Below are 25008 nucleotides of genomic sequence, written 5' to 3'. Positions count from 1 at the left end.
GTTACTCAAACACTGGAACGCGAGCTCCTGTCAGAGCTGCTCCCAGCGTTGTTATTATCCAGGCTACACTACGGCTAGGAGCAAACCACTCCTACTTGCTAACTTTTAGATGAGCTATGGAAATCCATCTTACCTGCCCCACCAGGCTTTGGAGGGTATGTCTGCTGAAAATACTCACGCTTTAGCAGCTTGATAACAAGATGGCATATGAGTAAGAGATACTTCAGTTACAAATGTACCAGCAAGTCATTCTTAACTATTTAATGACTACAATGATCCTTCTGCAAAGAAAAAGACATTGTTACCTAAGACTTGCGCTTGAATGGCTAAGAAATGTCTCTCTCAAAACACAGAGAATGCAGAAGCAGCACTGTATATGCACATTAATCATTAACGGCACAACAAAACCCAGTGACGAGATTTTTAGAAACTCATTAACAAGGGTATAATGTACACACTTTTATTTAAACATGGCAATTATCACAAAAGCTAAAAGTTTGCTTTCCCCCCACCCCTCCTCAGGAAAACCTGTGTACCTGGACATCAGAATTAGCACCTACTGTTTATAGAGAGAGAAGAAAAAAAAAAAAAAAAAAAAGACTTTACTGCAAGCACTGGTCAGATCCTAAGCAACTTGGGCGCTGTGAGACATGGATACATTAAATAATTTCTTATGATCATCTGATTAGCTCATTGCTTCACTTCAGCAGTGGAATTTTGGGTAGCTGGTTATCTCTGAAACACTGGGAATAATGCATAGTTCATAAGGCTAAATACATTTGACAAAAAAAGGGACAAATCACAGTTGTGGTCTGAAATTATTGCAGTGCAAATTTAAAACAACAGTGTTTTTAAAGCAGTGGAACATAATAAAGAGGTAGGTACTTTCCTCCTTGATAGTAAGATTTTAACATTGCTTAAAAGTGGTTCAAGCTAAGTAGCTTTATGTTAGATATCTCAGGTACACAAACAAATAATGGCAGACTGGATTAACTGGAAGATATTTCAAATGATATATAAAATGTTTCACTGGCATAAAAAAGTTATATTGCAAGAGGTTACTTTTTGCAGAATGAGCTAGTATACTTAACTTGAAATACACTGATCTAAACTCCTAGTGACAAAGCGACATTTACCTTGATGCTCAATGCTTGAGAGCAAGGGAAGCCCCTTTGCTAAAGAGGGTTGCTGAAGATCAGACAATTGGTGTTCTGTGAAAACAGAGTGCACTTTTCTGCTCAGAGCAACGACTCATGCTTCTAAAAAGCAGCCTCTAATTATATCAACTTATTTATCTACCAGGATTGTCAAAAAAGCGATCAAGACCTAGCCCACTGATGGAAATTACTAGGCAATGCCAGAAAAGAAAGCCACTTCTGGTGCATCTCTTGCAGTGGCCCCTCCCCACCCCTTTTTTGTTCCACATTATGCAATTTTTAAACCTAAAATTTCTTCCCATTTCTGAAGCCTGATTCAACACTCTCTTCAAAAGCAGTAGTATCAGCACTTACGTGCACCACTGAAAGCCATCAGGTGTACTGACAAAGCAGAAAGAACATTTACATGAAGAAATGTCATATTTAAATAACTTTTTTCTTTTTTTTAACAAAGTAGATTGAGATGGGTGTCAAGTTTTCAAATCATTACAACAATATCCTCCTCTGACTGGAATTCATCAGTTATACCATCTAGCTTACTGAAACACTAACAGTGTGCTTGCCTTTATACTGCAATATGATTTAACTGAAAGGTGCTAAAATGAATACTTTTATATCATTTTCACACACACACAAGATGTCATGCACAGCTGAAACATTAGATTTTTAAATCTATTTACAATTTTACATATTTTACAATATATATTTAATCTTTACAGCTACAGAATAAATTCAGACTAACATTGGTACCTTTTGAGTTTCTGCTGGAACTCAAATTCAAGTTAAACTAATTATTAAAAAGAAGTAAGTGCATGCCTAGAAGGAAGCTTTCAGGAAAGATGTCAATGGACTAGTGTTGCTTAAAAATTACATCGGTTTGTGTAGAAAATTTAAATTCAGTTCAAAAACCCACAAAAGCCTAATAGAAATCTACTTGACTAAAATAAATACAAGTCATTACACTTAACAAAAAAAATGTACCTTTAAAAATGTACTGATTTAAGCTCATCTGATTTTTTTAGCCTTAAATTTACTTCCCTTCCCAAGTAGCAGATAGCACTAGGTGAAGATAATAATGCTTTTCAATGTTAACACTGATAATTACCCTGCATAAACCTGAGGCTGCAGTGGTGGGGGCAGCTTGTCATTCTCCACATTTTCAGAGTCAATCGCTGCTAAGGCTTGATTTTTTGGTTTTATGTCTAAAGGATATTTCTCAACAATATCTTGGACTTCCTTTGTAATTCCATCAGTCCAATCTATCAGGTCTTTCTCAAGCTTCTTGGCTTCATTGACAATTCTTTCCTGTCTCTCATTCAGCTGAGATAGGAGGTCTAAGTTTTTATACATTTGCTTAACACCCAGGCACACATCAGGTGAAAAACTGTCAGATTCTTGCTTCTTTGGGGATGTCTGCCCAGTCATAAAACGATCAAAATCTTCTTGGCTTAGATTTAAAGACTGAGCATCCAGTTTTTCAATGAAGGCCACAGCACAGCACTACAAAGAAAAGAGAAAGTATCACTGCGCATTGCAGATTGGAATGTATGTGTTCCATTTTATTTTATCCTGCTGTTAAATCAGTAACTGTTTTATTTAATGTCTCAACAGATTGCTCCTAAAGAGCTTTTCCAGAAGCTAAATACATCAGACAGTTCATATGCCTCTTTCCTCTCCCCAAAGTCTAAAGAAGCTGAAAACTCTGAGAACAATACAGGAAGGACACCACTTCAGTACTGACCCACCGGATAACGTACGTTACAAACCTCAGGGTCACGGCATTTTGGAGGTGAGAGAACAGAAAGAACATGACAACTAGACAAAAGCACTGTATAAATATTTAATAATGTGCTCAGCAGAGATCTGCTATGTTCTCTATTCCTCTTCTGAAGGAAGGAATGTGAAAGCCCATCTTACCTTGTAGATGCTCTCCTCCTACTGAAAGGAATTTCTAACATTTTAAGTATTTCATTCAACTACGTATTTTCCCTCAAAAATTGCTTTACAATGAAGTGCAGAGAAGCCAAGTTCTTAATCGTAATTCCTTCTAAGGTACACAATCACACCAACAAATGCCTCCTGCAGAAGCTTTAAAAAGCCCATTTACCTCCACAGGTTAAAGTCCCTTGAAGAGACAAAACTCTGATGGGCTTACATGGGGAACTTTGCATCCATAACATCTGCGCAGTCCAAACTTGGGATTTTATGAACAAATAGTACTTATCTACTCACAGAATAAAAATATACCCAAGTCTTAGCATCAGACTGTTCAAATAAAAGAGTTTAATATTACAAAGAATGCAAAGCACTGTCTGGTTTGGAAAGCAGAGAAGGAAAAGTGAGGAAATACAAAGCAAAAGAACTTGCTGTACTCTAACTAACCTCAACCACTGTTTGTAAGATTAGTTTTAATTTTCCTTCTGTGTTATGCTGTGTTTGCCTTTACTGGGAATTCCTACATCCAAATAAAAGACAGTTTTATACAAAATGTCAACACTATTCCTGCACTTACCAGATTGGTAAAATAGTAGCCGTCTTCTCCTGTCATTAACCTGCTTGGATTACAGAAGCGTGTTATATACTGGATATTAGACTGCAGACGGGGCGGGTTTCCCTTCAAAACAATGTATATAAGTGTTGGAAGAAAGTCATCAGCAGAAGCTGGTTCATTTTTTGTGATTTTAATAGCGTTAAATATATGCTTGCTGCACTTGGTGATGCATGCTAATTTATCACGAGGGACACGCTTTGAATCCATTTCAATAATATCTGTAAGATAAAAAGGTTCTCAAATCATTAAAACCATAGTAATCAAGACACCTGAATGAGTAGAACACTTACTGGACAAAACTAATATTGCATCATCTTTATCCCTGGTGCTTGCTGTTCCACAAAAGTATCTGTTTATTCAACCACTTCTTGGTTCAGTCCAAGTATTTCAAATAGATCAGATAAGCCTAAACACTTCTGTAGTAGAAAAGTTATTCCTGCTTCACAGGTAACATACTAGTCCAATACCACAAAGGTTCCTGCAAATCTAAAAGCCTGGACCCCTTCTGATGACAGCAGAAAACAACGTCTATGAGCAAGACATAAGAAATTTAAAGTTGTAATTGTAAACTTCATCATTCACAAACCTGTAATTGCTTTTACGACCATATCAGAAACTTCTGGAATTTCTTCATTGACAGGAACACACAGCATTTGTGGAGTTACCCAATGCAAAGCCCTATGACAAGAAAAAAAAAAAAATTAAACTGTTCTGTGCCAGTAACATTCAGGTGTTTGAAACCAGCTGGTTCTTGAATTCAAGGCACAAGGAGTGCTTTGTGTAAATGAGGCACCAATCCAGTCATAAGCTAGTTTATTCCACTGAAGTAATTTATTTCCAGAAAAAACACTTCTTTCTTTGCTATAATTTAACAAAAGCAAACCAATTAGTTTTCCTAATTTAGTCGCTTTCATTACTCATTCTCTTCATTCTGTTTCTTAAATAAAGTGCTTTTAACACTTTTGGTTAAAAAGCTTGCCATTTTTATGTGCACAGCAAAAGATTTTTAACATGCTTGATCCAGAGCTCGTTTACAGGACTGCAGATTACTCAGCCATTTTTGAAAGACTCACCTGATTCTCTTTTGGACAGCAAGATCTTTCTTCTCATCATCAGTCGTTTCAGGGCAAAAGACATATTTATACTGTCGAGTCATAATGTATTTTTCAATCTGATCCATTGCTTTCTCAACCTTTTCAGGGGACACTGAAAGGTACAAATCCCAGCCCCAATACATTAAATAAAATATTCTGTGGCTCTTGTGAAGATTTATTACAAGTTGGTCCTAACAGCACTGAATCAGTGCTACTAACTTGAGCTAACCTGAGTTAATGAAGAATGGATATATTGGGAGTATTTTCACTCTCTACAGCAGAAGTAAAACTACAGTGGTGAGAACAGCACAGTGACATGCCAAAGTCAGTACATGCACAGGTTCACAACGAAGCACATTCAACACACAAATCAGGTTCAGCTCCTTGTAGCTTACAAGAACATTGCTTGAAAATACAGTCTTTGAGAATAAATCCAGTCAAGTCTTCCAAGTCCTCCGTTCCTGTTTAGGTCTAACAAAATCCCCAGGTATGTTTAAGCTGTGCCACTTACATACCAGGCACATAAAAGCAGTCCACAACAGAAAGACTCCCCCTCACTGGCTTCTTATGCATTACAGTGTAATGTAAGGCTCACAGTCTGTTAATTGGGTAGAGACTACACATTCAACTTCAGTTTTAAACAAATGGTGTTGAATTTAGAACAAGAAATGAAAACAACTGGACCCCATTTAATTGAGAGTTTAAGAAAAACCTGTAAAACCAAGTAATTCAGACTGCAAAACTTTATAGAACTGGTGCTGCTGGGAATAGTTCTATGGTACTAGAATTCTTTAATAGCATTTCTGAAAGCTGGTTAGGAACGCTTTCTTTTTACTTGAAAATGCAAGAGGCTTTATGCTCAAATCATTACTTTTTCAACAGAAGATATGAGGAAGAGGAGCACGGTACCTTTCCAACGTGTCTGTAATTTCTCTGCTACATTTTGATAGAAGTCCTGGGCACATTCAGATTGCTCCTCAATACTTAAGTCCTGTAACAGAAAACGGATTAAGTGTGCATATGTGGAAGAAATGGCAGCAATGCCTCTGATGTTTTGTTTTTGTTTAAGGAAAGCGTCCAGCTGCAGTAACAGTCTGAGAATGCAAATGTATTGTCAGTGGTGTTTATGTTGGCTAAATCATATTCAAAAATTATAAGAAACCAAGACGTACTTGGCTCTAACATGTGAAAGACTCATGTTTCTTTGCTGAACAGATTTATAGCAGCAATGGAATTGGACAAGTGCAATGCTGTTTCCCCCTGCCCCCCATCCCTGAGTAACAGCAACAAAATAATGCAGACTATTAAGCAGAATCCTTGCTCCCAGTTTTGTCTCTAACTTTTTAGAAGATTACAGTATATCAAAAAACTGAGAACATAAACCATAATTTGAAAGAATATCAATACAATAGACCTCTAACAATGAAGTTATTATGAAATAGCTTCACAATGTTATTTGTGAAAACAACACCTTCTTTTGGACATTAACTAACTGAGCTACTGAAGAACACCACAGAGGTTTGAAGAGTTAAAATTAACTTTACCGATCAAGTCACTTTTCACCACTAAATGGCAACATAAAACCATACATTAAAAAAAAAAAAAAAAATGGAGAAAGAACTTAGTTCTGAATTCTCTAAGGCCAAAAACTAGACAGTTATCCTGCACACAAAGTCTCAGCAATGATGGCAATGCTGCATTTTAGGCCTGGTTTACACGTAGTAGCAAACAGGATGTTTTGACAAACACTTCTTTTTGACTAGCACGAACTGCCAAGGAATCAGGAAGTAAGAGTACCTTCAGTGTTTTTAACCAATAACAACTACACACTATTTTCACAAACTCTATGCTCAGAATGAATCAGTTTTAAAAGAAAAAACACCTCCAAGATGTTTTCAAAGTGAACGGCATGCAAGATTCCATCAGAACTCCCTTTAATTTACAGTCAAATTTGAGGATGTAATTTCAGCGACTACATAATAAATAAGAAAGGTAGGGGAAGAAAAAGAGGTGTGCTGAACACTGACTCATTTCAACCATAGGTGGCACTACACACACATTAATTCATCTTTTTAATTTTAAATTTTCATTTTTATTTTTTTTAATGGAGAATTAAGATGTAACTCTTATTCCATATTAAAAAACCCCACCACAGTCAAGTTCCCTTTCCTCAAAGAAAAGGAGATATGTGGGTTGATTCTGTAATTTTTAGTAACTTTTTAGACTTAAGATATCTAAAAACTCATTATGTAATACACCATAATTTCCACAAGTCATATTGAACTAGAAAACTGTTTGTTCAACAGACTATGTGGGATTTATTCCGAACTAATTTATTTGGGATGCAAAGGAAAGTTCGTTCAGGATACCCGAGATACCGGGGCTGGAGGGTTTCTTTTGTCACATACCACATCAAAAAGCAAGGCATTCCAAATTTAAGACTGCCACTAGATCATTTGGCTAAGTTTATCAGCTCGATTCCTGTGTACAATATATAAAGAACAAACTGCTGGAAGAAATGCAGCATTTTTTTCTTTCTCTCCCTAATTTCCCTATTTTATATGAAAGGCATGTAAAACTTACCCTTTTATGATTCATTGTGTCCAAAAATAGTTTACATTGCTTATAGATATCTTGTCCAGGCTTATGATATGTCTTGAGAAATTCTATGAATTCCTTGGATACTCGATCTGTCTCGATGCTAGCCTGCCGGTTTATAGAAGGGCTGGGAGCCTTGGCTTCTTGGATCTCTGCTGAGAAAATTTGGGCACATCAGATTAGCTTTTTTTACACTGATGGATGAATTCAGGAAGCATTTAACATGTCTTAGAACTTCAAGTTGTTTTTTTTTCAACTGTGCAGATGAACGAGCATTTATTTCTCCAGCTTTACTAGGGAAAAGCTGGATATTATGGAACAGAACTCTAGGAAAATGAGTATTCCACTGAAGTGAAACATTTATAGCCACATACCCATTTACACGAATGGCCTTTTTATTGTATTAGGAGATTACTGTAACACGGGCTTGCTTTTGGATTTCTTACATTTTCATTCCCAGGTAAGATATCTCCATAAAATCAAGGCTTCCAGATGGAATTCTGTAGCAGTTAAAGATAATGGAGTGGTCCCTTTTCCATTCTCCCTCACTTTTACATTCCTGCTCCTCTGCTTGCACCAACACAAGTACTCATTCAGCTGGCTCATGAAGTAGCTCAGGGAGTACTAGTTTGGGGCAGTCCTAGTCAGAAATTAGCGTCTCTTTCTGGGGGTATTTTTCAGCTTGATCAGCTCCCCAGGCTGGCTTCCCACCAGTTCCCAGGAGCAGGAGCAGCGCAAGAGAAGGAATAGGGAGCACAAGGTTGGTGCAAACGCAGCAGCCCTTCCTTGCTAGGCTGCAGATGCCACAGAATCACGCCTGCAGTGCAAATGAGAACTTGGCCATTTGTGTTTCAGCAAGAGCAGAAGCACCGCGTCTGTTCAAGGAAGAACTTCCTTGGCACTCAGGAAGGAGGCAGGAACACAGACTGCACACAGCACTGGATGCAAGTTTATATAGCTGCAACCACAGAATTTCTCCACACAAACACATCTGATTTTCCAAGGCATGTTGCAAGTTAATTGGACTGATCCAACACCTTCGCTACCCAAGTTTAGTTCACCCACCTTTCAACTTGCCAGCCAACACTGTTCAAAATGAAGGATTGAATAGAGATGATGTAAATGAATATGATGAAAAGCAAGCAGCAGAGAGACAGAAAACATGAAAATATTCATGGTCAACACGATACAAACATACCTTTAAATCTGAAAATATTAACATGCACAACACAACAGTCCTTGTTTCAATAAGCATACATGCAGAACTCCAAAGTAAAAGGAAATAAATGGGATTGGGGTATTTAACTCGGTGTGTTTAATTTGGACTTGAGGTAGCTCATCTGTTTGTTTGTTACTTGCTTTTAAAGAGATGCAGCACTTTAGTAAATTCAAAGCTGTACAATCCAGTGACTAACAAGCACCGATCATCTGACCAAAGCACAAGACTTGTTAGGACCTCTACACTTCAGCATAAGCTTCTCTGGATAATAACGTGGTCAGGTACCATTACAACGTCTATGGCATTTAACTCATAAGAATGGAAAATGGTTTTGCAAAGATTTAAATTTCAACTGTAGCAATCAAGATAGAAAATACGATTCAATCACCTTTCTAGTTACACAAGAGCACTTTTCCAGAGGGATTTCCTCCAGTCTTCTTTATACCCAAGATCCAAAGTAGAATGCTTGTATAGTATTCAAGCTGAACAGCAACCATTACTATAGGTTGATCTAAATTTATCACATTTAGTACTACATAACCAGTTAAGCAGAAAGCATAGTTTGGAAATAATAAAGAAAAAAAAAATGCTACCACTTCTGAAAGGGCAGAATTATAAAATGTTTTTTCCAAGATCAATTACTGAGTTCAAAGAACAGTTGAAGATTTATTTACTTACTTCAGCGTTGAGTTCACTATATTATAAAAATAATGAACTTCATTCTGCTATTTGACCTTAAGGAACATGAATATGATTTTTTCAGTCACAAATTTAAAATAGATTATTTTTTAGTTACTAGAGAGATGTAGTCAACTGAGGCAAATTACTGTTGAGGTAGGCATGATGTTAAAAATTGAATGTTAGAATGAACTGTCTTTTTAATGAGTCCCACCAAAACTTACATGTAGTCACTCAGAAATGTTGCAACTTCAGTAATCTCTATGTTAAAATCCTGATTTAAGGAAAATGAACATGCACTGATTACTAAGGACTGCAGGAACAAACGTACTTTCGGTAACAAAATATTTTCACCTTTGCCATGTACTTTGAAAGAATTAAGTCTAACTAAAAAGAAGCTGATTATCAGAACAGAAATTCCATTTGAATAAGTTAAAGAGAACCTAGTAGAGGAGATATGCCAAAATGAAAAGAGCGAGCATGGGAAGAGTTAAGAAAGGATCACCTTTACAAAGAATAAACACTATTAATATTAAAATCTTTCTCAAGGCATTCTACAAAAATGCTAGTTGTCACAGCAGAACATTAGCACTCCAGTGATTCACTATGGTTGTGCCATGGTCGTGGATCTGAGTCCAAGCCAAGAATATAAAAAAAAGGGTTTGTCATTAGCTCTACTATACACACCCATTCATCATCTTCATCTAATTTGCAAAATAAAGAATTGTACATCTTCACAATTTCTTTAGTCAGGAGAACATATCAGAATTCCAACCAAATAGCATAGGACAAGATCCTAAAGCTGTTTGCATCCAGAGTTTCGGTATCCTTTTGGTTTAAATGAAACTAGTATGTCTTCTCTTGCTATGAAATTGTCTTCTTGATTAATATAACAAACATCTGGAGATGTTTTGAGAATGCAAGAGTTCTTGAAGTGTGAACTACTAAATTGAACTAGTTTCAACTTATAATCAGATTTATAATGGCAACCTGGCATTATTTTTTGATAAAAATATGAAGTAGCTACTTCTTACAAAATTCTTATTTTACTGAAACTGCATAATCCTTCAAATGCCATCCTAAAGTAAAACTCAAAAGAAGCTTCACCTTTATTCCTTCCTATATTCTCCCTGCCAAAAAGCACAGAATTGGTTTAGAGATTCAAGTTTACCTCAAGATGCTGGACTTGCTTCTTTTGCCATCTTCATATTCAACAGCACATGTTATAACTGGCACAACCCTAGTTTGTACTTTGCAAAGCCCAACCAAGAAGTAAGCTTGCTAAAATCAAGCAGACAGCTTGCTCAAGCTGTGCTGCATTACCTTCAGTAGGGGAAGCCAGTTCCCAGGAGGGAGTAAAAATCTCCTTCAAATCCCTGAGAATGTTATCAGCATTTCGCTCCCTCCCAAGCTGTCCTTGCTTAACGATTTTCTCTTGAGCCACTGAAATAAATGCAAAAGCAAGCAAGACACCAAGAGTGGGAGCATGTCAGGAGAGACAGTGAAGGGGATAAATAAAGAAAATATGGAAAGTGAGAAGAATGAACATAAAAAAAAAAAGTTTTTACTACACAGCTGAATGCCTCATTTAGCCAAATGCTGCCCATGCACCAAGACAAATTCTAAGATGAAATTCAGACATATTTAGAATTTCTTATTACGGAAATCCATCGCCTATAAGGCTAAGATAAATTAATGTTGCTTTTTCTTCTGAAATGGCTACTCCACAGCCTAGCATTTTTCAGGTTTTGCCCATATAAGTTATTGCTATGCAAAGACTTCAGTGCCATGAACCATTCTTACTTGTACCACATGCTGTAGAATAAACATTCAGCCAACCACAAACTTGACAATCACAACCCACATACACATAAACACAACTAAGTTCCCTTTCTCATTTATTTTCATTTAAAGGCACCCTTGCTTACACATTTCCTTTTTTCCATTAAAGCTGTCAAAATGATCCATTATGGCAGCATCATCTCATATTTTATATCAGCATTTCTATCACATTTAGAGATAGCAGTTTGTTAGAGGTGACTGACACCCAGTACCTTTTCTCCTGCGTTCTTCAGGAAGAGTTCCCCTTCAAGAACGAAACCACAGCATCACACTATGGTTGACTCACAAATCTAGCAAGAATGTGCATCATATGAACAAGATACTTCCACTCAGCAGTGCAGCGGTAGACCCCCACCAAGAACACATTTATACTACACTTGAATGAAAGAACTCCTGTATAACACAAACACGGCCACAGGTTTAGAAGTGCAATGGTCTATTTAAAATACATCTGGCATCACCCAAACGCTCACGTCTTTCTGGGTTTTCAGTAAGACTTCACATACAGCAATCGCTCTCCAGAAGCATCATTATTCCAACTTTTTAACAACTCACAGAGCGCTACTCTGCTTTTTAGCACAATACATCCATCAAAAACACTTTCTAACTTAATTTGTTGAACAGAACCATTAGAAACAAAGGAGAGTTACCCTTCTTAGCTCCTGTTCTGGAAGAAGCAGTGAAGAACTTCTTCACAGTAGTGACCTTTCGTGTTTTCTCATTGGTTTTCTTTTCTTCAAATTTTGAAAAGGTCAGTGACTGTGCTCCTTGGGTACTCTGGCTGCTGGCATATGCTTCTTCCTCCTCACGCTGAAGCCTGGAATTAGAAAAAGTTAAGTCTAATTTAAGTGCTTAAAACCAGCACAAATAAGCTGATTTCCTGTGTAATAAATTAATTACTCATTTGACATGCTAATTCTCCTCTGTGTCCATCTTAATTTCTTGCTTCCTAGCAAAGCTTCACTACATTACGTCCGCTCTTTCCATGTTGCAATGGCAAAAATGAGGGAAAGCTCAAGATGACTAGGGAAGATTAAGTAGTACGGTCAAAAGAGAGAGGACTGAAGTATAATCATGGTCACCTTCCCCTCATGCCACAAAGGTAGAGGTGAGGGGAAAGACTATGGAAGAACTTCCAATAACCGGTTCATTTGCCTTCCTCCCTGCCATCATGTTCCGAGTTTCACAACCTATTACCCACAGGCAACCCCTTACCATCTTACTGAAGATAAAAACTGCGGCTCACAGCTGAGCAAGTGAAATACCCTGCCACAATCTCAGAAATATTCTGGGAACTAGATCATTGTCGTCATAATTTGTTTTCAAAGTCTTGGTAATACGAATGTTTGAATGAATGAATGAAGCAAACCACTTCACTACAACACTGATGGGTGGTTTGCAAAGACCAAGCCCATCTTTTAACATACATGCACAAAGTAGGGGAGGGCAAACATACTGATCCTTCAACAGCTACTTTTCTTCCTATGCAGGAGGATTAAAATAGGTTAAATTACATTGCTCAACCTTTTAGCATCTTGAAGGGCAATTTTCTTTGAACATCCATCCAGCTCAGGATGGACCATAAATGGTCATGCATCTGCAGTCTCTTGAGGTAGGAACTGTGTCTTATCTGTGCTGACAAGCCTGTCTGTTCACTACAACAATCACAGCTTATCTGTGCCTTTAGCATCTCCCTACTGAACAGCTACTTATTAAAGAAGTCCTTAAATGACCCACTTCATTGTCCACAGACGTTGTAAGACTGACAGTGTAACTATCAACTCAATACTTAGATTTTTACTGTTTAAGCCAAATTTATGGCATAGGAAAAAAAAATTACACGTCCTCTGTACTGTACTCAACTGCTTACCTGGCACCTTCTGGTTAGGCTAGAAAAGGTTTCAAGCACTTCCTTCTACCTTTCCTTGCAGTTCATCTGTTCCAGTGCCAGACAGTAAAGAGAACTTTAAAAGCAAACAAACTACTTCGAGGCCTAAGGTAAGAAGGTCTAGGGTATTTAGGTATCGGAAAACTTAGGGCTTCCAAACTATAACCAACAGTATGGACCCAGCTCAAGTTCACAGAGCTTCCAAAGATGTCACCTGCTTCAGGCAGGCTGACGTCAACAGTGAACTTAACGCCTTTTTTTTTTTTCTTTCCCCCACAACGACCTTGGTTAACATACCACTAGGTAGCTCAAGTTCACCAAAGGGTTCCAAACTCAAGTGCAGTCAGGTCTCTCTGGCATTTGTACTTCTTCCTAGAGCTCTGGCATACACCACTAACACATTAAGGTAAGTGTATGTAGAGAATCTGTGTCAATATGAACAAACATCTTGGCCAGCTCGTGTCAACTGCCCATCAACTCCATAAACAGCTAGATGCTCTTCTATCTCAAGAAATCCACATAGCCCTGAAACAATTAATTCTGAGTGGATGTCATGTAACTCACACCTGGAAGTGACAAAAAGGACTGCCGTAGTACAAAGAGGATGTTTTGCAGTATTTCAGGCAGTGGATAATGCTTGTGCTTTGACCCAAATCCAACAAAAAGCAGTTGTAGCTGCTCTTGTTTTTTCATGCAAGCATGAGAAGCATGCAAGCGTTTCTCACGCAAGCATAGATTTCTTTGAGCACCTATTTTCAGAGTCAAGCATTTATCACACCTGGAAAACTAGACTGCTTTGCAGAAAATACACGCTTAGAAAAATTACCTAAATTATTAATGCTAAAGCTTTGATGCTTTTGGGTTTAACCCTTAACCATAACTTTGAATGAGTGACCACAGACAAGACTAAACCCCATTTTTGAATCAGTAGCTGAAATGTAAAACCATTGCAATGACTATATTCAAGACAATAACTGCAATCTCCAGAGGCAGAGGTGTTTTAATCAAAATTGTCACTTTCACCCTTCCAACTGCTAGTCAGAATTACAGATTTCACTATGCAAATTAGGTCAAAGTATTTGTTGAGACGTTGGAGGGTGTTTACAGTTGTTACTTCGCAGACTTTCTTTTGAAACCTCTTAAATTAGAATGTCATAAATATTCATCTTTGCATCAAAGGGAAGATTTTTATTCCTGCTGGAAAGGTCAAATTTGAGAACTTATGATGAAACTGAGCCAGAGCACATAGGACTAGAAAATAGGAGACAGGAATAGTCTTCAGTGAAGTCACTCTACTGTAAAAGATGAACCAATGAAGAGGGCTCTTTACCGCTCTGCCAGCTCCCAATCCTCTTGAATCTGTTTCTGCCTGGCCTTATGGTATTCCTCTCTCCAGCACTTGGAGCAAAATCCCTGCCAAGCAGGATTGCCATAGTAACCACATCCCTTCTTGCACAGTAGCTCCGACTGATCAACGTGAATTCCTCTGCGTTCAGATTTCAGGTTCATTTTCTTCCTGTTTAAAGAGAGAAGGGTTACAAGACAGAAACATGATAATGGCCTGCCAGAAATAATTTCTTTTGAAGGCTTGCCTTTTAGAGAGAAGTCACCTGTTTTAATTATTTAACAGTCCCATAGCAACAAAATAAAGGCTACAGGAGGAAGGGCACAGTTATATAACCACACAGCCCCCAAAGCCAACTGCAGCATTGGGATGTGTTTGCATAGCTCTGACCTGCAAACAGCACGAGACAGCTGGCCCAGGGCAGGCCAGCAGTACCAGTCGCGCAGCTACGTACACATGTGGAAAAAGGCACAAGTCTCTGATCTCACCAGCACATTATTCCAACAGTCGCAGAGGCACAAATCAATGGAGGAAAAAAGAAACGGAGAAAGTTACAGTCACCAACTAAGGAAGCAAACTGAGTAAGGGGCAAAACGTAAACAGGTTTGTATTGAGGCTGAGACTGTCTTTGCAAAGAATCACACGGGTGAGGCTTTAGGTAACGTATCTTTGGCCTCAAAGAGTATGTCTTCACAGCACAGTCAGGTATCACAGCTAACCCAGCAGGGGACATTAACATAGATGAGGCACATCTCCATTTCCTTCAGTACTCGAGTTACTTCAGAGTCAAGTTGGGTGTCTATAATACAGCACAGCTCTATAGAATTTCTATATAGAAACTGCACAAAAAGATTTATTCTCATGCCTACACCACCACTGCGCAGAGCCTGTCTTCCAATGTTCCACCCCTCCTCTTTCTTTTCTTGCTTGACAGAAACCATCCCACGTGCCAGCTTGCTCCCAAGGGCATTTCTACTAATCTGTTCTAATTGTAAATGCTGGATTCATTTTAGGAGAAAAGCAGCACAGGATCACCTGCATTTGCAAGTTTAAGGTCTGTATATTAAAACATTAACATTCGGTTTGCAATATTGACACACACAGACACCAGAAATATCACAGCAAGGCACTGGAACGCAGGTCTTTGTCAGCAAATCCAGCCCCTTTTTCTTCCTGCAATCCTCAGCAGAAAGTGCTTTGCATAAGCCAAGCAAGCCCTTTGGCAATTCAGTTTCTTGCTCTCACATTCATAACCAAAAGTGTCCCTAGGACATCCTTCCTCCAACAGGAAAACCAGAATATTTTTAAACCAACACTGTCCCACAGTTTGAAGACCCTGCCCTCGCCTCCGGCACATTACTTAACATCACACAAGGAAAACAGAACACACGTTGGGATGCAATGTACGGAAAGCAAGATGAAAAGTGATTTTCTTAAACTGAAGAACATCAGTAATTGTCAAGAGTAATCTTGTTTTCCTCTGAGATCCATAATGACCCCTACATTCATATGTTTGAGGAATGTGGACCTCTGGTTGCTCATGTTTCTGCCCAGCAGAGGTTACTCACCCCTGGAAGCTCCTGCACACAACAGTCTCAGGAGGAGCCCCACACTCTTCTCTGGGTCATCCAGTGGAACAGACATGATATGCACAGCTGTCAGTACCACAGGTAGTTTTTTCTGCTATAGGAAGTAACAGCTATTTTGTTCCAAGCAGAATTACATAAGATCAACCATTTTAAAAGACTGATAATGATTAACATTTCCCATTAATCTAAACAAGTTATTTTAAGTAAAGTAACAGGAAACACATATGATTTTCTCTGAGGGGTGAACAAATTAAATATTCCATCTTATGTAAGTATTAAGACTCCTTCCACTAACATCTTTTCTATCTTTGAAAGAAACGAGTTCCTAAAAATAATCTAAAATAGTTTCACTGTAGAGACCTGTATATTGAGGGAATCAGTTTCTTAATGGCATATTTTATAGACACACATTTTCTCATTTATATAGATGGAAAGCAGCTGAATATTCTCTTTCCCACAGAAAAGTCTGACAGCTAAACAGACATTAATGCGCTTTTGCAAAGCAAAATAGAACAACTAGATTTTAAATACTTGAGAGCGCTTTACTTCATTCCCATATGGACAATTAACAGAGGAAAATAAGCTATCACAAAAATAATTTGGTTTTTGTACTACCTTCATTTTCTGATTCCTCAAGTAAGGTCTTTATGCTGACTATAATGGCACACAGATCTGCTGACTGACAATCTATCTACCAGACCAGAAATTAAACGTCAAGTGTTTGTCAACTGCACAGCCTGGGACAGAAACTGCATGTTGGCAGTATTTGCAAACACAGCCCATTCTCAGAGCATTACACATGCCCTTTATCACCAATTCTGAAAAGAATGGGGAAGCAAAAGCTTGAAACTCTCCAATTGCTTCTGATCCAGTTTAAAGACCACTTCCTAAAAACAGAGGCTGCAGCAGCATTTTGATTAGAGACTTCTATTGCAGGTGCCTGTACTGGAAAAAACCACCATGCATAAAAGTTTCAATACTGCCATTAATGGTAAAGCTGATCCGTCTGAATGCTTTTGTTGTAAACTACAGGGAGCTAGCTATACAGACACAACAGATCAAAAAATTTTCATAACAAACACTTCAGAGAAATTTTACACCGATCCCTATCACCCAAGGAAATAACATCCCTGATCCTATCACCCACTACAGCGGAGTAAGTTACAACAGTTTGGCAATTGCAGTCTGTAAGCCAATTTCACAAGTTCAAGTGTTTGCTGTTCTTATTCAAAAGCACCGTGCTTCAGATACTCAAGATTTTTCAAAAACTAAAGGAGCAGAATTAAAGAGATGACCTTGCTTCTACCTCACATCAACGTCTTGCTTTCTGAGAGCTTAACAGCATACTGTTTCTGCACCAGCTGCGCACTTTCACTATCTCTATACAGACGCACAAACATTAGCTTTCTGTATCCACAGAGTAGCCACACACTAGTGCCACAAGTGCCTTGGCATCCCACTAGCCTTTGTGTACATCAGAACTAAAAATAAGGTTCTGTTTAGTGTCACAGTTCAGGAGGTTTCCCTGGAGTAAGCAAAGCAGTCTCTTAGTAGCCAGATTCTTTTTTTTTTTTTTTGCACGCTTTCAGGAGATGTTCATAAACAGCTGCACTAGAAATCAAATTGTTCTGTCTCCTCCCCTTCAAGCATTTTCGATTGCAGTTACATCGGTTTCAGATCCAGGGACGAAAGAGGTCACCCTGAATCAGTATGAAGAAATCCCATGCTGCACTTTGAAGGAAGCAGAATGCCTCTGCTGTAAGACATACAGCCACTACAAAAAAAGTTTCAGAGCCAATTTTTGCAGGTCAACATTTATATTTTAACAAACAGAATAACTCAACAAGTTTTAATAAATTGAATATGAAAAATGCATCTCAAGTCAACTTTCTGCAACTAAATCTCTGTGTACTTTATGATCTTCCATTCCTAAAAATGTTTTGTTGGAACTTTTGAGTGTCCAAAATGCGTTTTTTCTTTCTCTACTTCCTTCTCTCCCACTCCAGCTAAGGGTGTATCACTCTTTATTCAAAGATCAACTCCTCAGTGTATTTGCACAGTCACACCACTTATTTTGCATGGTCAGACCTCTTATTTTCATTCACGACCTGAGCTCACTTCTGAGTAACATAATCTAAAAAGAAAGAGCAAATTTGTTGTTCTCCTGGAGTCAGAGAGGTTGGCAGGCAACTCTGAACAGCTTTCACACTGCCTCACCAGTGAGAAGCCAGGAAAACAATAGTAAGGAAGGTAACAAACTTCCACATTAAAAAAAAAAAAAAAAAAAGATTAAAAAGTCATCTAATCAAGAAGGGTAACAAAGTACCAGAAGATCAGATCTCAAATAAAATTAACTAGTACAATTTGGAGAGGTGCACTGCACCAAACATCCTTTTCACATGTGCTGTATCCCAAATAAAACACTACTCAACAACTTCAAGAAGCACCATGTCTCCCTCCCAGGAGCAAACACCTGTAATTAATTTAAAGTATACTCATACCTGCTTTGCTCAACAAAGTCCTTCAAGTAGTTCTGCTGTGTATATCATCAGGGAAAGCAGAAAATACACTTCCTTACACATCTCACAAACACCATGATACAGAATCTTCTTTTCAGCTTTTCTGTACCGGTACTAGATCTCATCAAAGGTTAGTATCTATGTTAATTAGCAGCACCCCTTTAAAAAGTTCAGAAAAAAGCCAGGCTCTTAAACTTTGTTACATCATGACTGCAACAGGGGATTTATTCTGGACAACTGCAACAGGGGATTTATTCTGGACAACTGCAGCACAGAAAGCTGTCCCATTGCTGGCAATCAGCGTATTTGTACCACAGCTAACAGTGGACTAGACTGTAAGGACACCAAAGAGCTCCTTGTCTTACTGCCACATGCATTCCCAGGCCAGTACCCACTGGCCTGCCAGCATACCCGCTACGAGCTGCAGCGGCTGCCCACAGCTGCAGCTTTCCATGCTGTTCTAGACACCAAGCTTTATTTTTGCAAACTGCAGAGGTATCAAGAGCAGGTGAATACTTGTGCACTGTTGGTAGATGAGGCAGACGACGCGTATTATGTTAGATATAATGGAAGGGTTGCACACCAAACGTCTCTAACGACAGATCAGTTCTCCTTCTGTAGCTTTTTCATAAGCATTTTAGAATATTTAGTTCTGTTATGATGCCTAGCATATGAAAAAACCCATCCCACTGTGGTTTAATTCAAAATTCGCTTTATACTTGCTTTAATGCAGTTCATTCTGAAGATCTAATATATCTTCCTATCCACACATTTTTCCTGTTGTACCTAGATTTCTCTAATTTTCAGTTTATTCAGTAGTATTTTGAGCACCTGTTCACTTAGAGCAAATACTTTTTTGAAAAAGTGCAATTACCAGCTCAGAGGTTTCTTGTCTCTTGCCCACACCCCTAGATTTTTCCTGTCAAGTCTGTCATCCAAGAAGAATATCTAATAAACCATAGCGCTTACTTGAGAAAATGGAAATTCACATAAATTTTCTCGGAAGGATAAACCAGCTGTCTGCCCAACAGTTCCTCTGTGACTCTGTCAAAGCTGCAACTGAAAACATACGTGCAAACAGCACAGGGTTTCGGTTACCACAGTCATAGAAGCAGACATCTGAGCCAAAACCAGAAAAACCAACTTTTCTGCAAAATACCGCTGGCTGACAGCCACATCACTTTCCCTGAGCCACATATTTCAATCTGCCTTTGAAAATTTACTAAAGAAAACACAGAAAGAGTTAAGACATAGGAAACATGCATTTTGTTGCAAGTATTATCAAAGAAAAAGAACCATAAGCATTAAGGCCAGCCAGGGGTGGAGTTGAGGGGAAGAGCAGAGGAAAGAAGAAACGGTTTTTCTAAGCAATGTTTTACACTGACCTCAAGTACAACACTATTCATTGAATGCGGGTGCTTAAAAAACCCTATGGTCTAGTTTTCAAGGATCTTCAGTTTCAGGTCTTAGGAGCCCACATTTCTCATGGGAAGCAATAGGGATACACTGAAATCAAAGGGATTCCATCTAAGCATTTAGTCTTCAGACAACGTTGGCAGACTGCAATCTACAACCTTAATTCCCTACACACCGCTGCAACAGCTACAAACACCAGAACACAATCTACCACAGTCACCAAACACTGGCAGCAACACCCCGCTTCCATCCAACTTAGATGCCTACATTCCTGTACGGGTCTAGTCCCCAGCATATCAGGCTGGCTGTCCAGTCTCTGGCATCTGGACCGCTCATATAAAAAGACACCCAAGTTCACCAAGATCAGTGCAGAACTAACCAGGTTGCACTGACACAGAATTAGGCAACCAGATCTCATTTTACTTCTTTTTTCTCTAATGATCTTCCATTACATTCCCACAGGACTAAAGACAAAATCTTCATAATCAGTACTATTTCACAATTAAAAACTATGGGATAAGAGGGCTCAAAAGTTTGCCAACACCTGATGATCACATGTAATCTCTTGATAGGCAGGCCACTTACATAAAGCACAAAACTAGCTGTAAGTTTCCAAGAGCTGCTCCCTCCTCCAGTTGTAAGTCCACAAATCCTTAGGCCATTTTGGTCAGTATCCCGAAGTAACAGCAATTACTGCTTCAGGACGTTGTACCTTTTGTATCAGACTCAAAAGCTCTCAACAGCAACAAAATTCTATATTCTAGTTTTCCCACAAACCAGATTAAAAAGTATCAGGAAAAATTCACAGTGAACTTATTAAAGCAGGTATCACAGTCACAGTAAAGAGCAAGTGCATTCTTAGCTTTTATGTGGTATGAAAAAGGGGCTCCTTTCATCAAAATAGGATCTGTCGCTAAGGGCTGATTTAACACACACATGAAAGAGACTACACTTACATAACACATTCTTTTCAGCAATAAACCTAAGATCATTTTCATAATGCATCAGGGCTTCCAAAGACTGCAGACACAGCTTTGGCTTCAAGAAAAGCACTGTGTGTGAAATAAGCTTTGGGAGTAGTACAGATTTATCAAGAGTTCAGACACCACCAGCTTGTTTTTCTTGTTCCTTTCTACCACGTACCTGCCTCGCTTGCCAGGGACTGAGTAGGCAGATACCTTTACCTTCGATGCAGACTGCACCACTGCCACGACAGGCTGTTGACTCTTTCATCAACTATTTATCAGTTCTGGATTGCTTAGGTCACCTCTGATGGAAGAGCTGGTTGGAAAAGTTCACATATCAAAGTGGATTAGAAAGGGGTCTCATTTAACCAATCTATAGACACCTTTAGTAACAGGCAATTACAAGCCAATTTATAATTATTACAAACTATGAAAAACAGTTTCTAAATAACTCTGCATATTAAAGCAGTGACTTTGTAAGACTGTTCTGTAAATAAGTTTCAATACCAGTATCGAAGTTCATTAAACGTACCTAAAAAAAGGAAAAGACTTCACATAACAGACTTAACACAGGCAAGCTGGCACAAGGGTATGAAACTGTCTTTGACACCTGGGAAGCCTATTTCAGTCTTCTACACTTCTGACCACAAACAAAACAAAACAAAGGTTCCTAACTTCAGAATCCCTCCTTTTGCATTTGGTTTGGTTTATGTTTTGTGTGTTGCTTTTCCCCCCCTCATTCTCTTTACCTTACTCCCTGAAATCAACAGATTTCTCAAAAAAAAACCTTGGCACAACTATTAGCAACAACCTACACCAGTCTTTCCACTGGACCGAAGCGAACGTGGCTTGATTCTTCAAGTTTAAATATTCACACCACTCAATGAACAACTGATTCTTCTCAAAAAAAACCCGCAAAAAACAAGACAAAAAAACAACAACAACAAAAAAAAAACCACAAAAAAAACCCAACCAAAAAAAAAAAGGATGTGCTCCAAAGAGTGTTCACTATGTCTCACACAGTATCACACACTGCAGCTGCCTAGTCACGAATGGCTATCCCCCAGGCATGGGATTTTAAAGCAGGAAAAGAAGAAAAACTGGGAAGTCTCCAAACACACAATTCTTACAGTAACAGGTTGCTGGTTTACATCTCACTAGTGCCTGAATAGTACACCATATTTCACATCAGATCAAGAGAGTTGTGAGTCCCACCTAAAAGCACAGGCAACTTCAGTTACTGAAAACACATTTATGAGGTAAGTTAGAAAGTACATCAAAACCGAGCAGGTGGAAGGATGGGATCGAGTTAAGATCTCCAAAGAGCAACCACTGACCCAAATGTCACAAAATTAAGAGCCACCCAAGTGTTGAAAGAGTCGTGATTCATGTGTAACCCTAAACATTCAGGCATGTAATTAGCAGAAGGATAATTACACATGAGCTAATTTCCTCTAAAGGAAAGGGTGGGGCAATATGATCTAGGAGACTCATGAACAGAAATACAAAAGCCATTAGATAACTTAGGAATTGGGAAACACCGTTGCTATCTTTGCAAAATACGTGGTATGAGTCTTCACAGTTCTAATGTGCATCTTTCTCGCAATCAAGAAATTTCAGCTGTAGCAGTTGTTTCCTTGTATAAACAGGGCAGGCTGCTAACTAATGATCCTGATCACCCACCTGAAAATAACCGCACTGTTTGGTACTGTAATTTGATGGGAAATTGCAGCCACTACTTCAAACCTCTGAAACCTAATGGCCACGAGGCTCCAACACCCTACCCACAGAGCTCACCAGTCACTTCCATGTGAAGACATGCTTCCCCTCTCCAACATCAGTACAGACCTTAAGTTACAGTTTTGTTTGTCCACATCAAATTCTTAATTTGCCCACAGCAATGACCACTCAGCCAGGAGCAGCATGCACTCATGAACCAAGAGATTGTGTCTCACCATCTGCATGTGACACATAACTGCACTTTTAAATGAAATCACAAGAAACATCTAAAAACCGCTTTGTACTGCTTGACTGGGAATTCAAGAATATGAAGACGATTAGCTAAAACTTCTAAAATCTCCTCAGAACCAGCAGCGATTGGCTTCTTCATGCTCTGTGGTTTTGCCAAAATGTCAACCACACTCACCTGGATACAGATGAAAGCTAAGTTTGCTCAGAGAAAAACTTCAAAACATCTTTTGCACTTCATACCTGACTTGTTACTGACAGCACTTTAATAGGACTTCACAAGCATGACTTTTAGGTTTCGCTTTAGGTCACAAGGGGGGGACGATAGCAATAACTGGGGATTATACAGCAAACATCAGGAGGGGAAGGCAGGAGTTAAGAGACTGTTCTAGCTTAGGTAACATTGCAAAACACAATTAAATTCCAGAATCATGAACCATCTTCAAGCTTATTACCATAGATTGTTCTGTAAAGTGATCTTACGAATTGGTATAATTTCCTTTATGTCCTATTCTTCACTTTTATTGTGTGTTGGTTTGGGTTTTTGTCAGCAGAGCACTCCATAGAGTTACAATGCTCTTCCTAATCCTCCTCCTTGCAAAACGCTTGTGTAACCATGTCCAGAAGGCCACATATCCAATTCCAAGTAAAGTACTGTTCCTGGAAAACTCTATGTCCTTCTATGCCGATCGGTCATTAGTCCCAAAGGAGTCTCAGGTAACTGACGGACCAGGAGCTGCTCAGTACACATCCCAGGGCACTGCACTAGGAACTGCCAACACAAAGCGCAGCTTCCAAAACAGTTCTGTGACCATGAGATCAAAGAAGGAAAGTACGCCAAGTCTTACCAAACAACACATTCAAATCACAACCTCCAAAATGCCACCCTTTCTCCAGAACTGTGCAGTGCCACCAACTCCCAGCACCGGGCCAGACCAGGGCCCCACTCAGCCCAAAAAAACTTTTTATTCCCAAGAACCCCCTCAGTCAATCCATCACACCAGCGATGGTGCCCCTGCCACAGACCAAGTCACCGCAGCCCGCTAGGATTTAAAAGGGTGCGGAACCACGCCTGAGGAGAATTTTTTTTGTTGCTTCAAGCGCGTCATCCATCAGTTGGTGCCTGCCGCCCTCTGAAAATGCTGCCACTCCCTGCTTCAAGGGAGCAGCCCGAACACCGCACAGGGTGCGCGGTGACAAACGCTCACAAAGGCACTCGAAAGGTGTTGCTCAGCACCTCCGACACCCTCCAAGCTTTGAGTTTCAAGGCCTCCAACCCCCAGGCTGACAAGGAGAAGCCATGCTGCCGTAATACTTACAAGCAAAGGGGCAAAACCCCCTCGGCCCTCAAGGAACGCGGCGGGCGGGCAGGCGGAGGGGCTGTATTAGAACGTTATCGGTGACACCTTCACCTTGATTGACCACTGAAACACGCCCAGAGAATTAAGAAATTATTAATAATTAAAAAAGCCTTTCACCTTAGGAAGTGCACACGGAGGAAGCTGGTTTAATAAGTCTCTCCGTATGGCAAGCCCCGGGCCGCCGGGGGCCGGCCTGCCCCTTCCCTGAGGAGAGTGGCCGGGAGCGGGGCCTGAGGCGGCGGGGCCCGGGTTCAGCCGCCCCTGCCACCGAGAGTCACACAATTATAACGACCGGCGGCGGAGAGGAGGAGGGGACGCACAGACGACAGACTGGCAGCCACCGAGCTGTCATCGTCACAGCTGCCGCGGCGGGGTAGCCGAGCCCACAGCCGGGCCCAGCGGCACAGTCCCCGGGCAGCCCCCCGGCAGGGAAAACCTACCCGTAGCCGGGCACAGCCCCCACGGTGGGGAAGCCGAGCCCGCAGCCGGGCCCAGCGGCACAACCCCCGGGCAGCCCCCGGTGGGGAAGCCGAGCCCACAGCCGGGCCGAGCCCAGCCCCCGGGCGGCCCCCCCGGCCCCTCAGCGAGAAGCGAAGCGGCCCGGAGCCGCGGCTCACCGGCTGCCCCGGGCGGCAGGGGGGACCCGCCGCTCCCGCTCCGCGCTCCTCCCGCGGCGGCGCTCCCCTCACAGCGGCGCGGCGCTGCTGCCCTCGGCGGCGGCGGGTGTGTCCTCACTTCCGGGGGCCGGGCCGCTTCCCGGAAGGCAGCGAGGGGCGGCCGCGGGGCCCGGCAGGCCTCGGGGCGGGGGGGCGCGGTAC

At 40.2% G+C, this 25008-nt stretch overlaps 1 protein-coding gene across 6 annotated transcripts; it reads right to left on the bottom strand.

Annotated features, from left to right (window-relative positions):
- Positions 1-446: 446 nt before the first annotated feature.
- On the bottom strand, positions 447-24925 carry RABGEF1 (RAB guanine nucleotide exchange factor 1). 6 transcript variants are annotated; one of them, XM_055716549.1, is made up of 11 exons: positions 24808-24925; positions 14358-14543; positions 11790-11956; positions 10621-10740; positions 8466-8486; positions 7386-7555; positions 5712-5793; positions 4782-4914; positions 4295-4386; positions 3670-3926; positions 447-2657 (listed from the first exon to the last, which is right to left on the bottom strand). In XM_055716549.1, exons 2-11 carry the CDS (start codon positions 14534-14536, stop codon positions 2259-2261), a joined length of 1620 nt encoding a protein of 539 aa, XP_055572524.1. In that variant the 5' UTR covers positions 14537-14543; positions 24808-24925; the 3' UTR covers positions 447-2258. The 6 variants fall into 6 exon arrangements, with proteins under 6 accessions (XP_055572524.1, XP_055572532.1, XP_055572535.1 ...); XM_055716557.1 differs by having other exon boundaries at positions 7386-7552; XM_055716560.1 differs by lacking the exon at positions 8466-8486.
- Between the last annotated feature and the right edge of the window lie 83 nt (positions 24926-25008).

The sequence above is a fragment of the Falco cherrug genome, chromosome 1, assembly GCF_023634085.1.
Source record: "Falco cherrug isolate bFalChe1 chromosome 1, bFalChe1.pri, whole genome shotgun sequence".
Lineage (NCBI taxonomy): Eukaryota > Metazoa > Chordata > Aves > Falconiformes > Falconidae > Falco > Falco cherrug.
Note: the sequence above shows the minus strand (reverse complement) of the source record. Positions and strands in the feature narration are given on the sequence as shown.

Excerpts from the sequence above, each read along its gene's own strand:
- RABGEF1 (XM_055716549.1), bottom strand. The coding sequence starts at position 14,536 with ATGAACCTGAAATCTGAACGCAGAGGAATTCACGTTGATCAGTCGGAG. Across the intron at positions 4,915-5,711 it reads ATTACAGACACGTTGGAAAG|TGTCCCCTGAAAAGGTTGAG; the intron begins GTACCGTGCTCC and ends TGTACCTTTCAG. Across the intron at positions 2,658-3,669 it reads GCTACTATTTTACCAATCTG|TGCTGTGCTGTGGCCTTCAT; the intron begins GTAAGTGCAGGA and ends TTTTCTTTGTAG.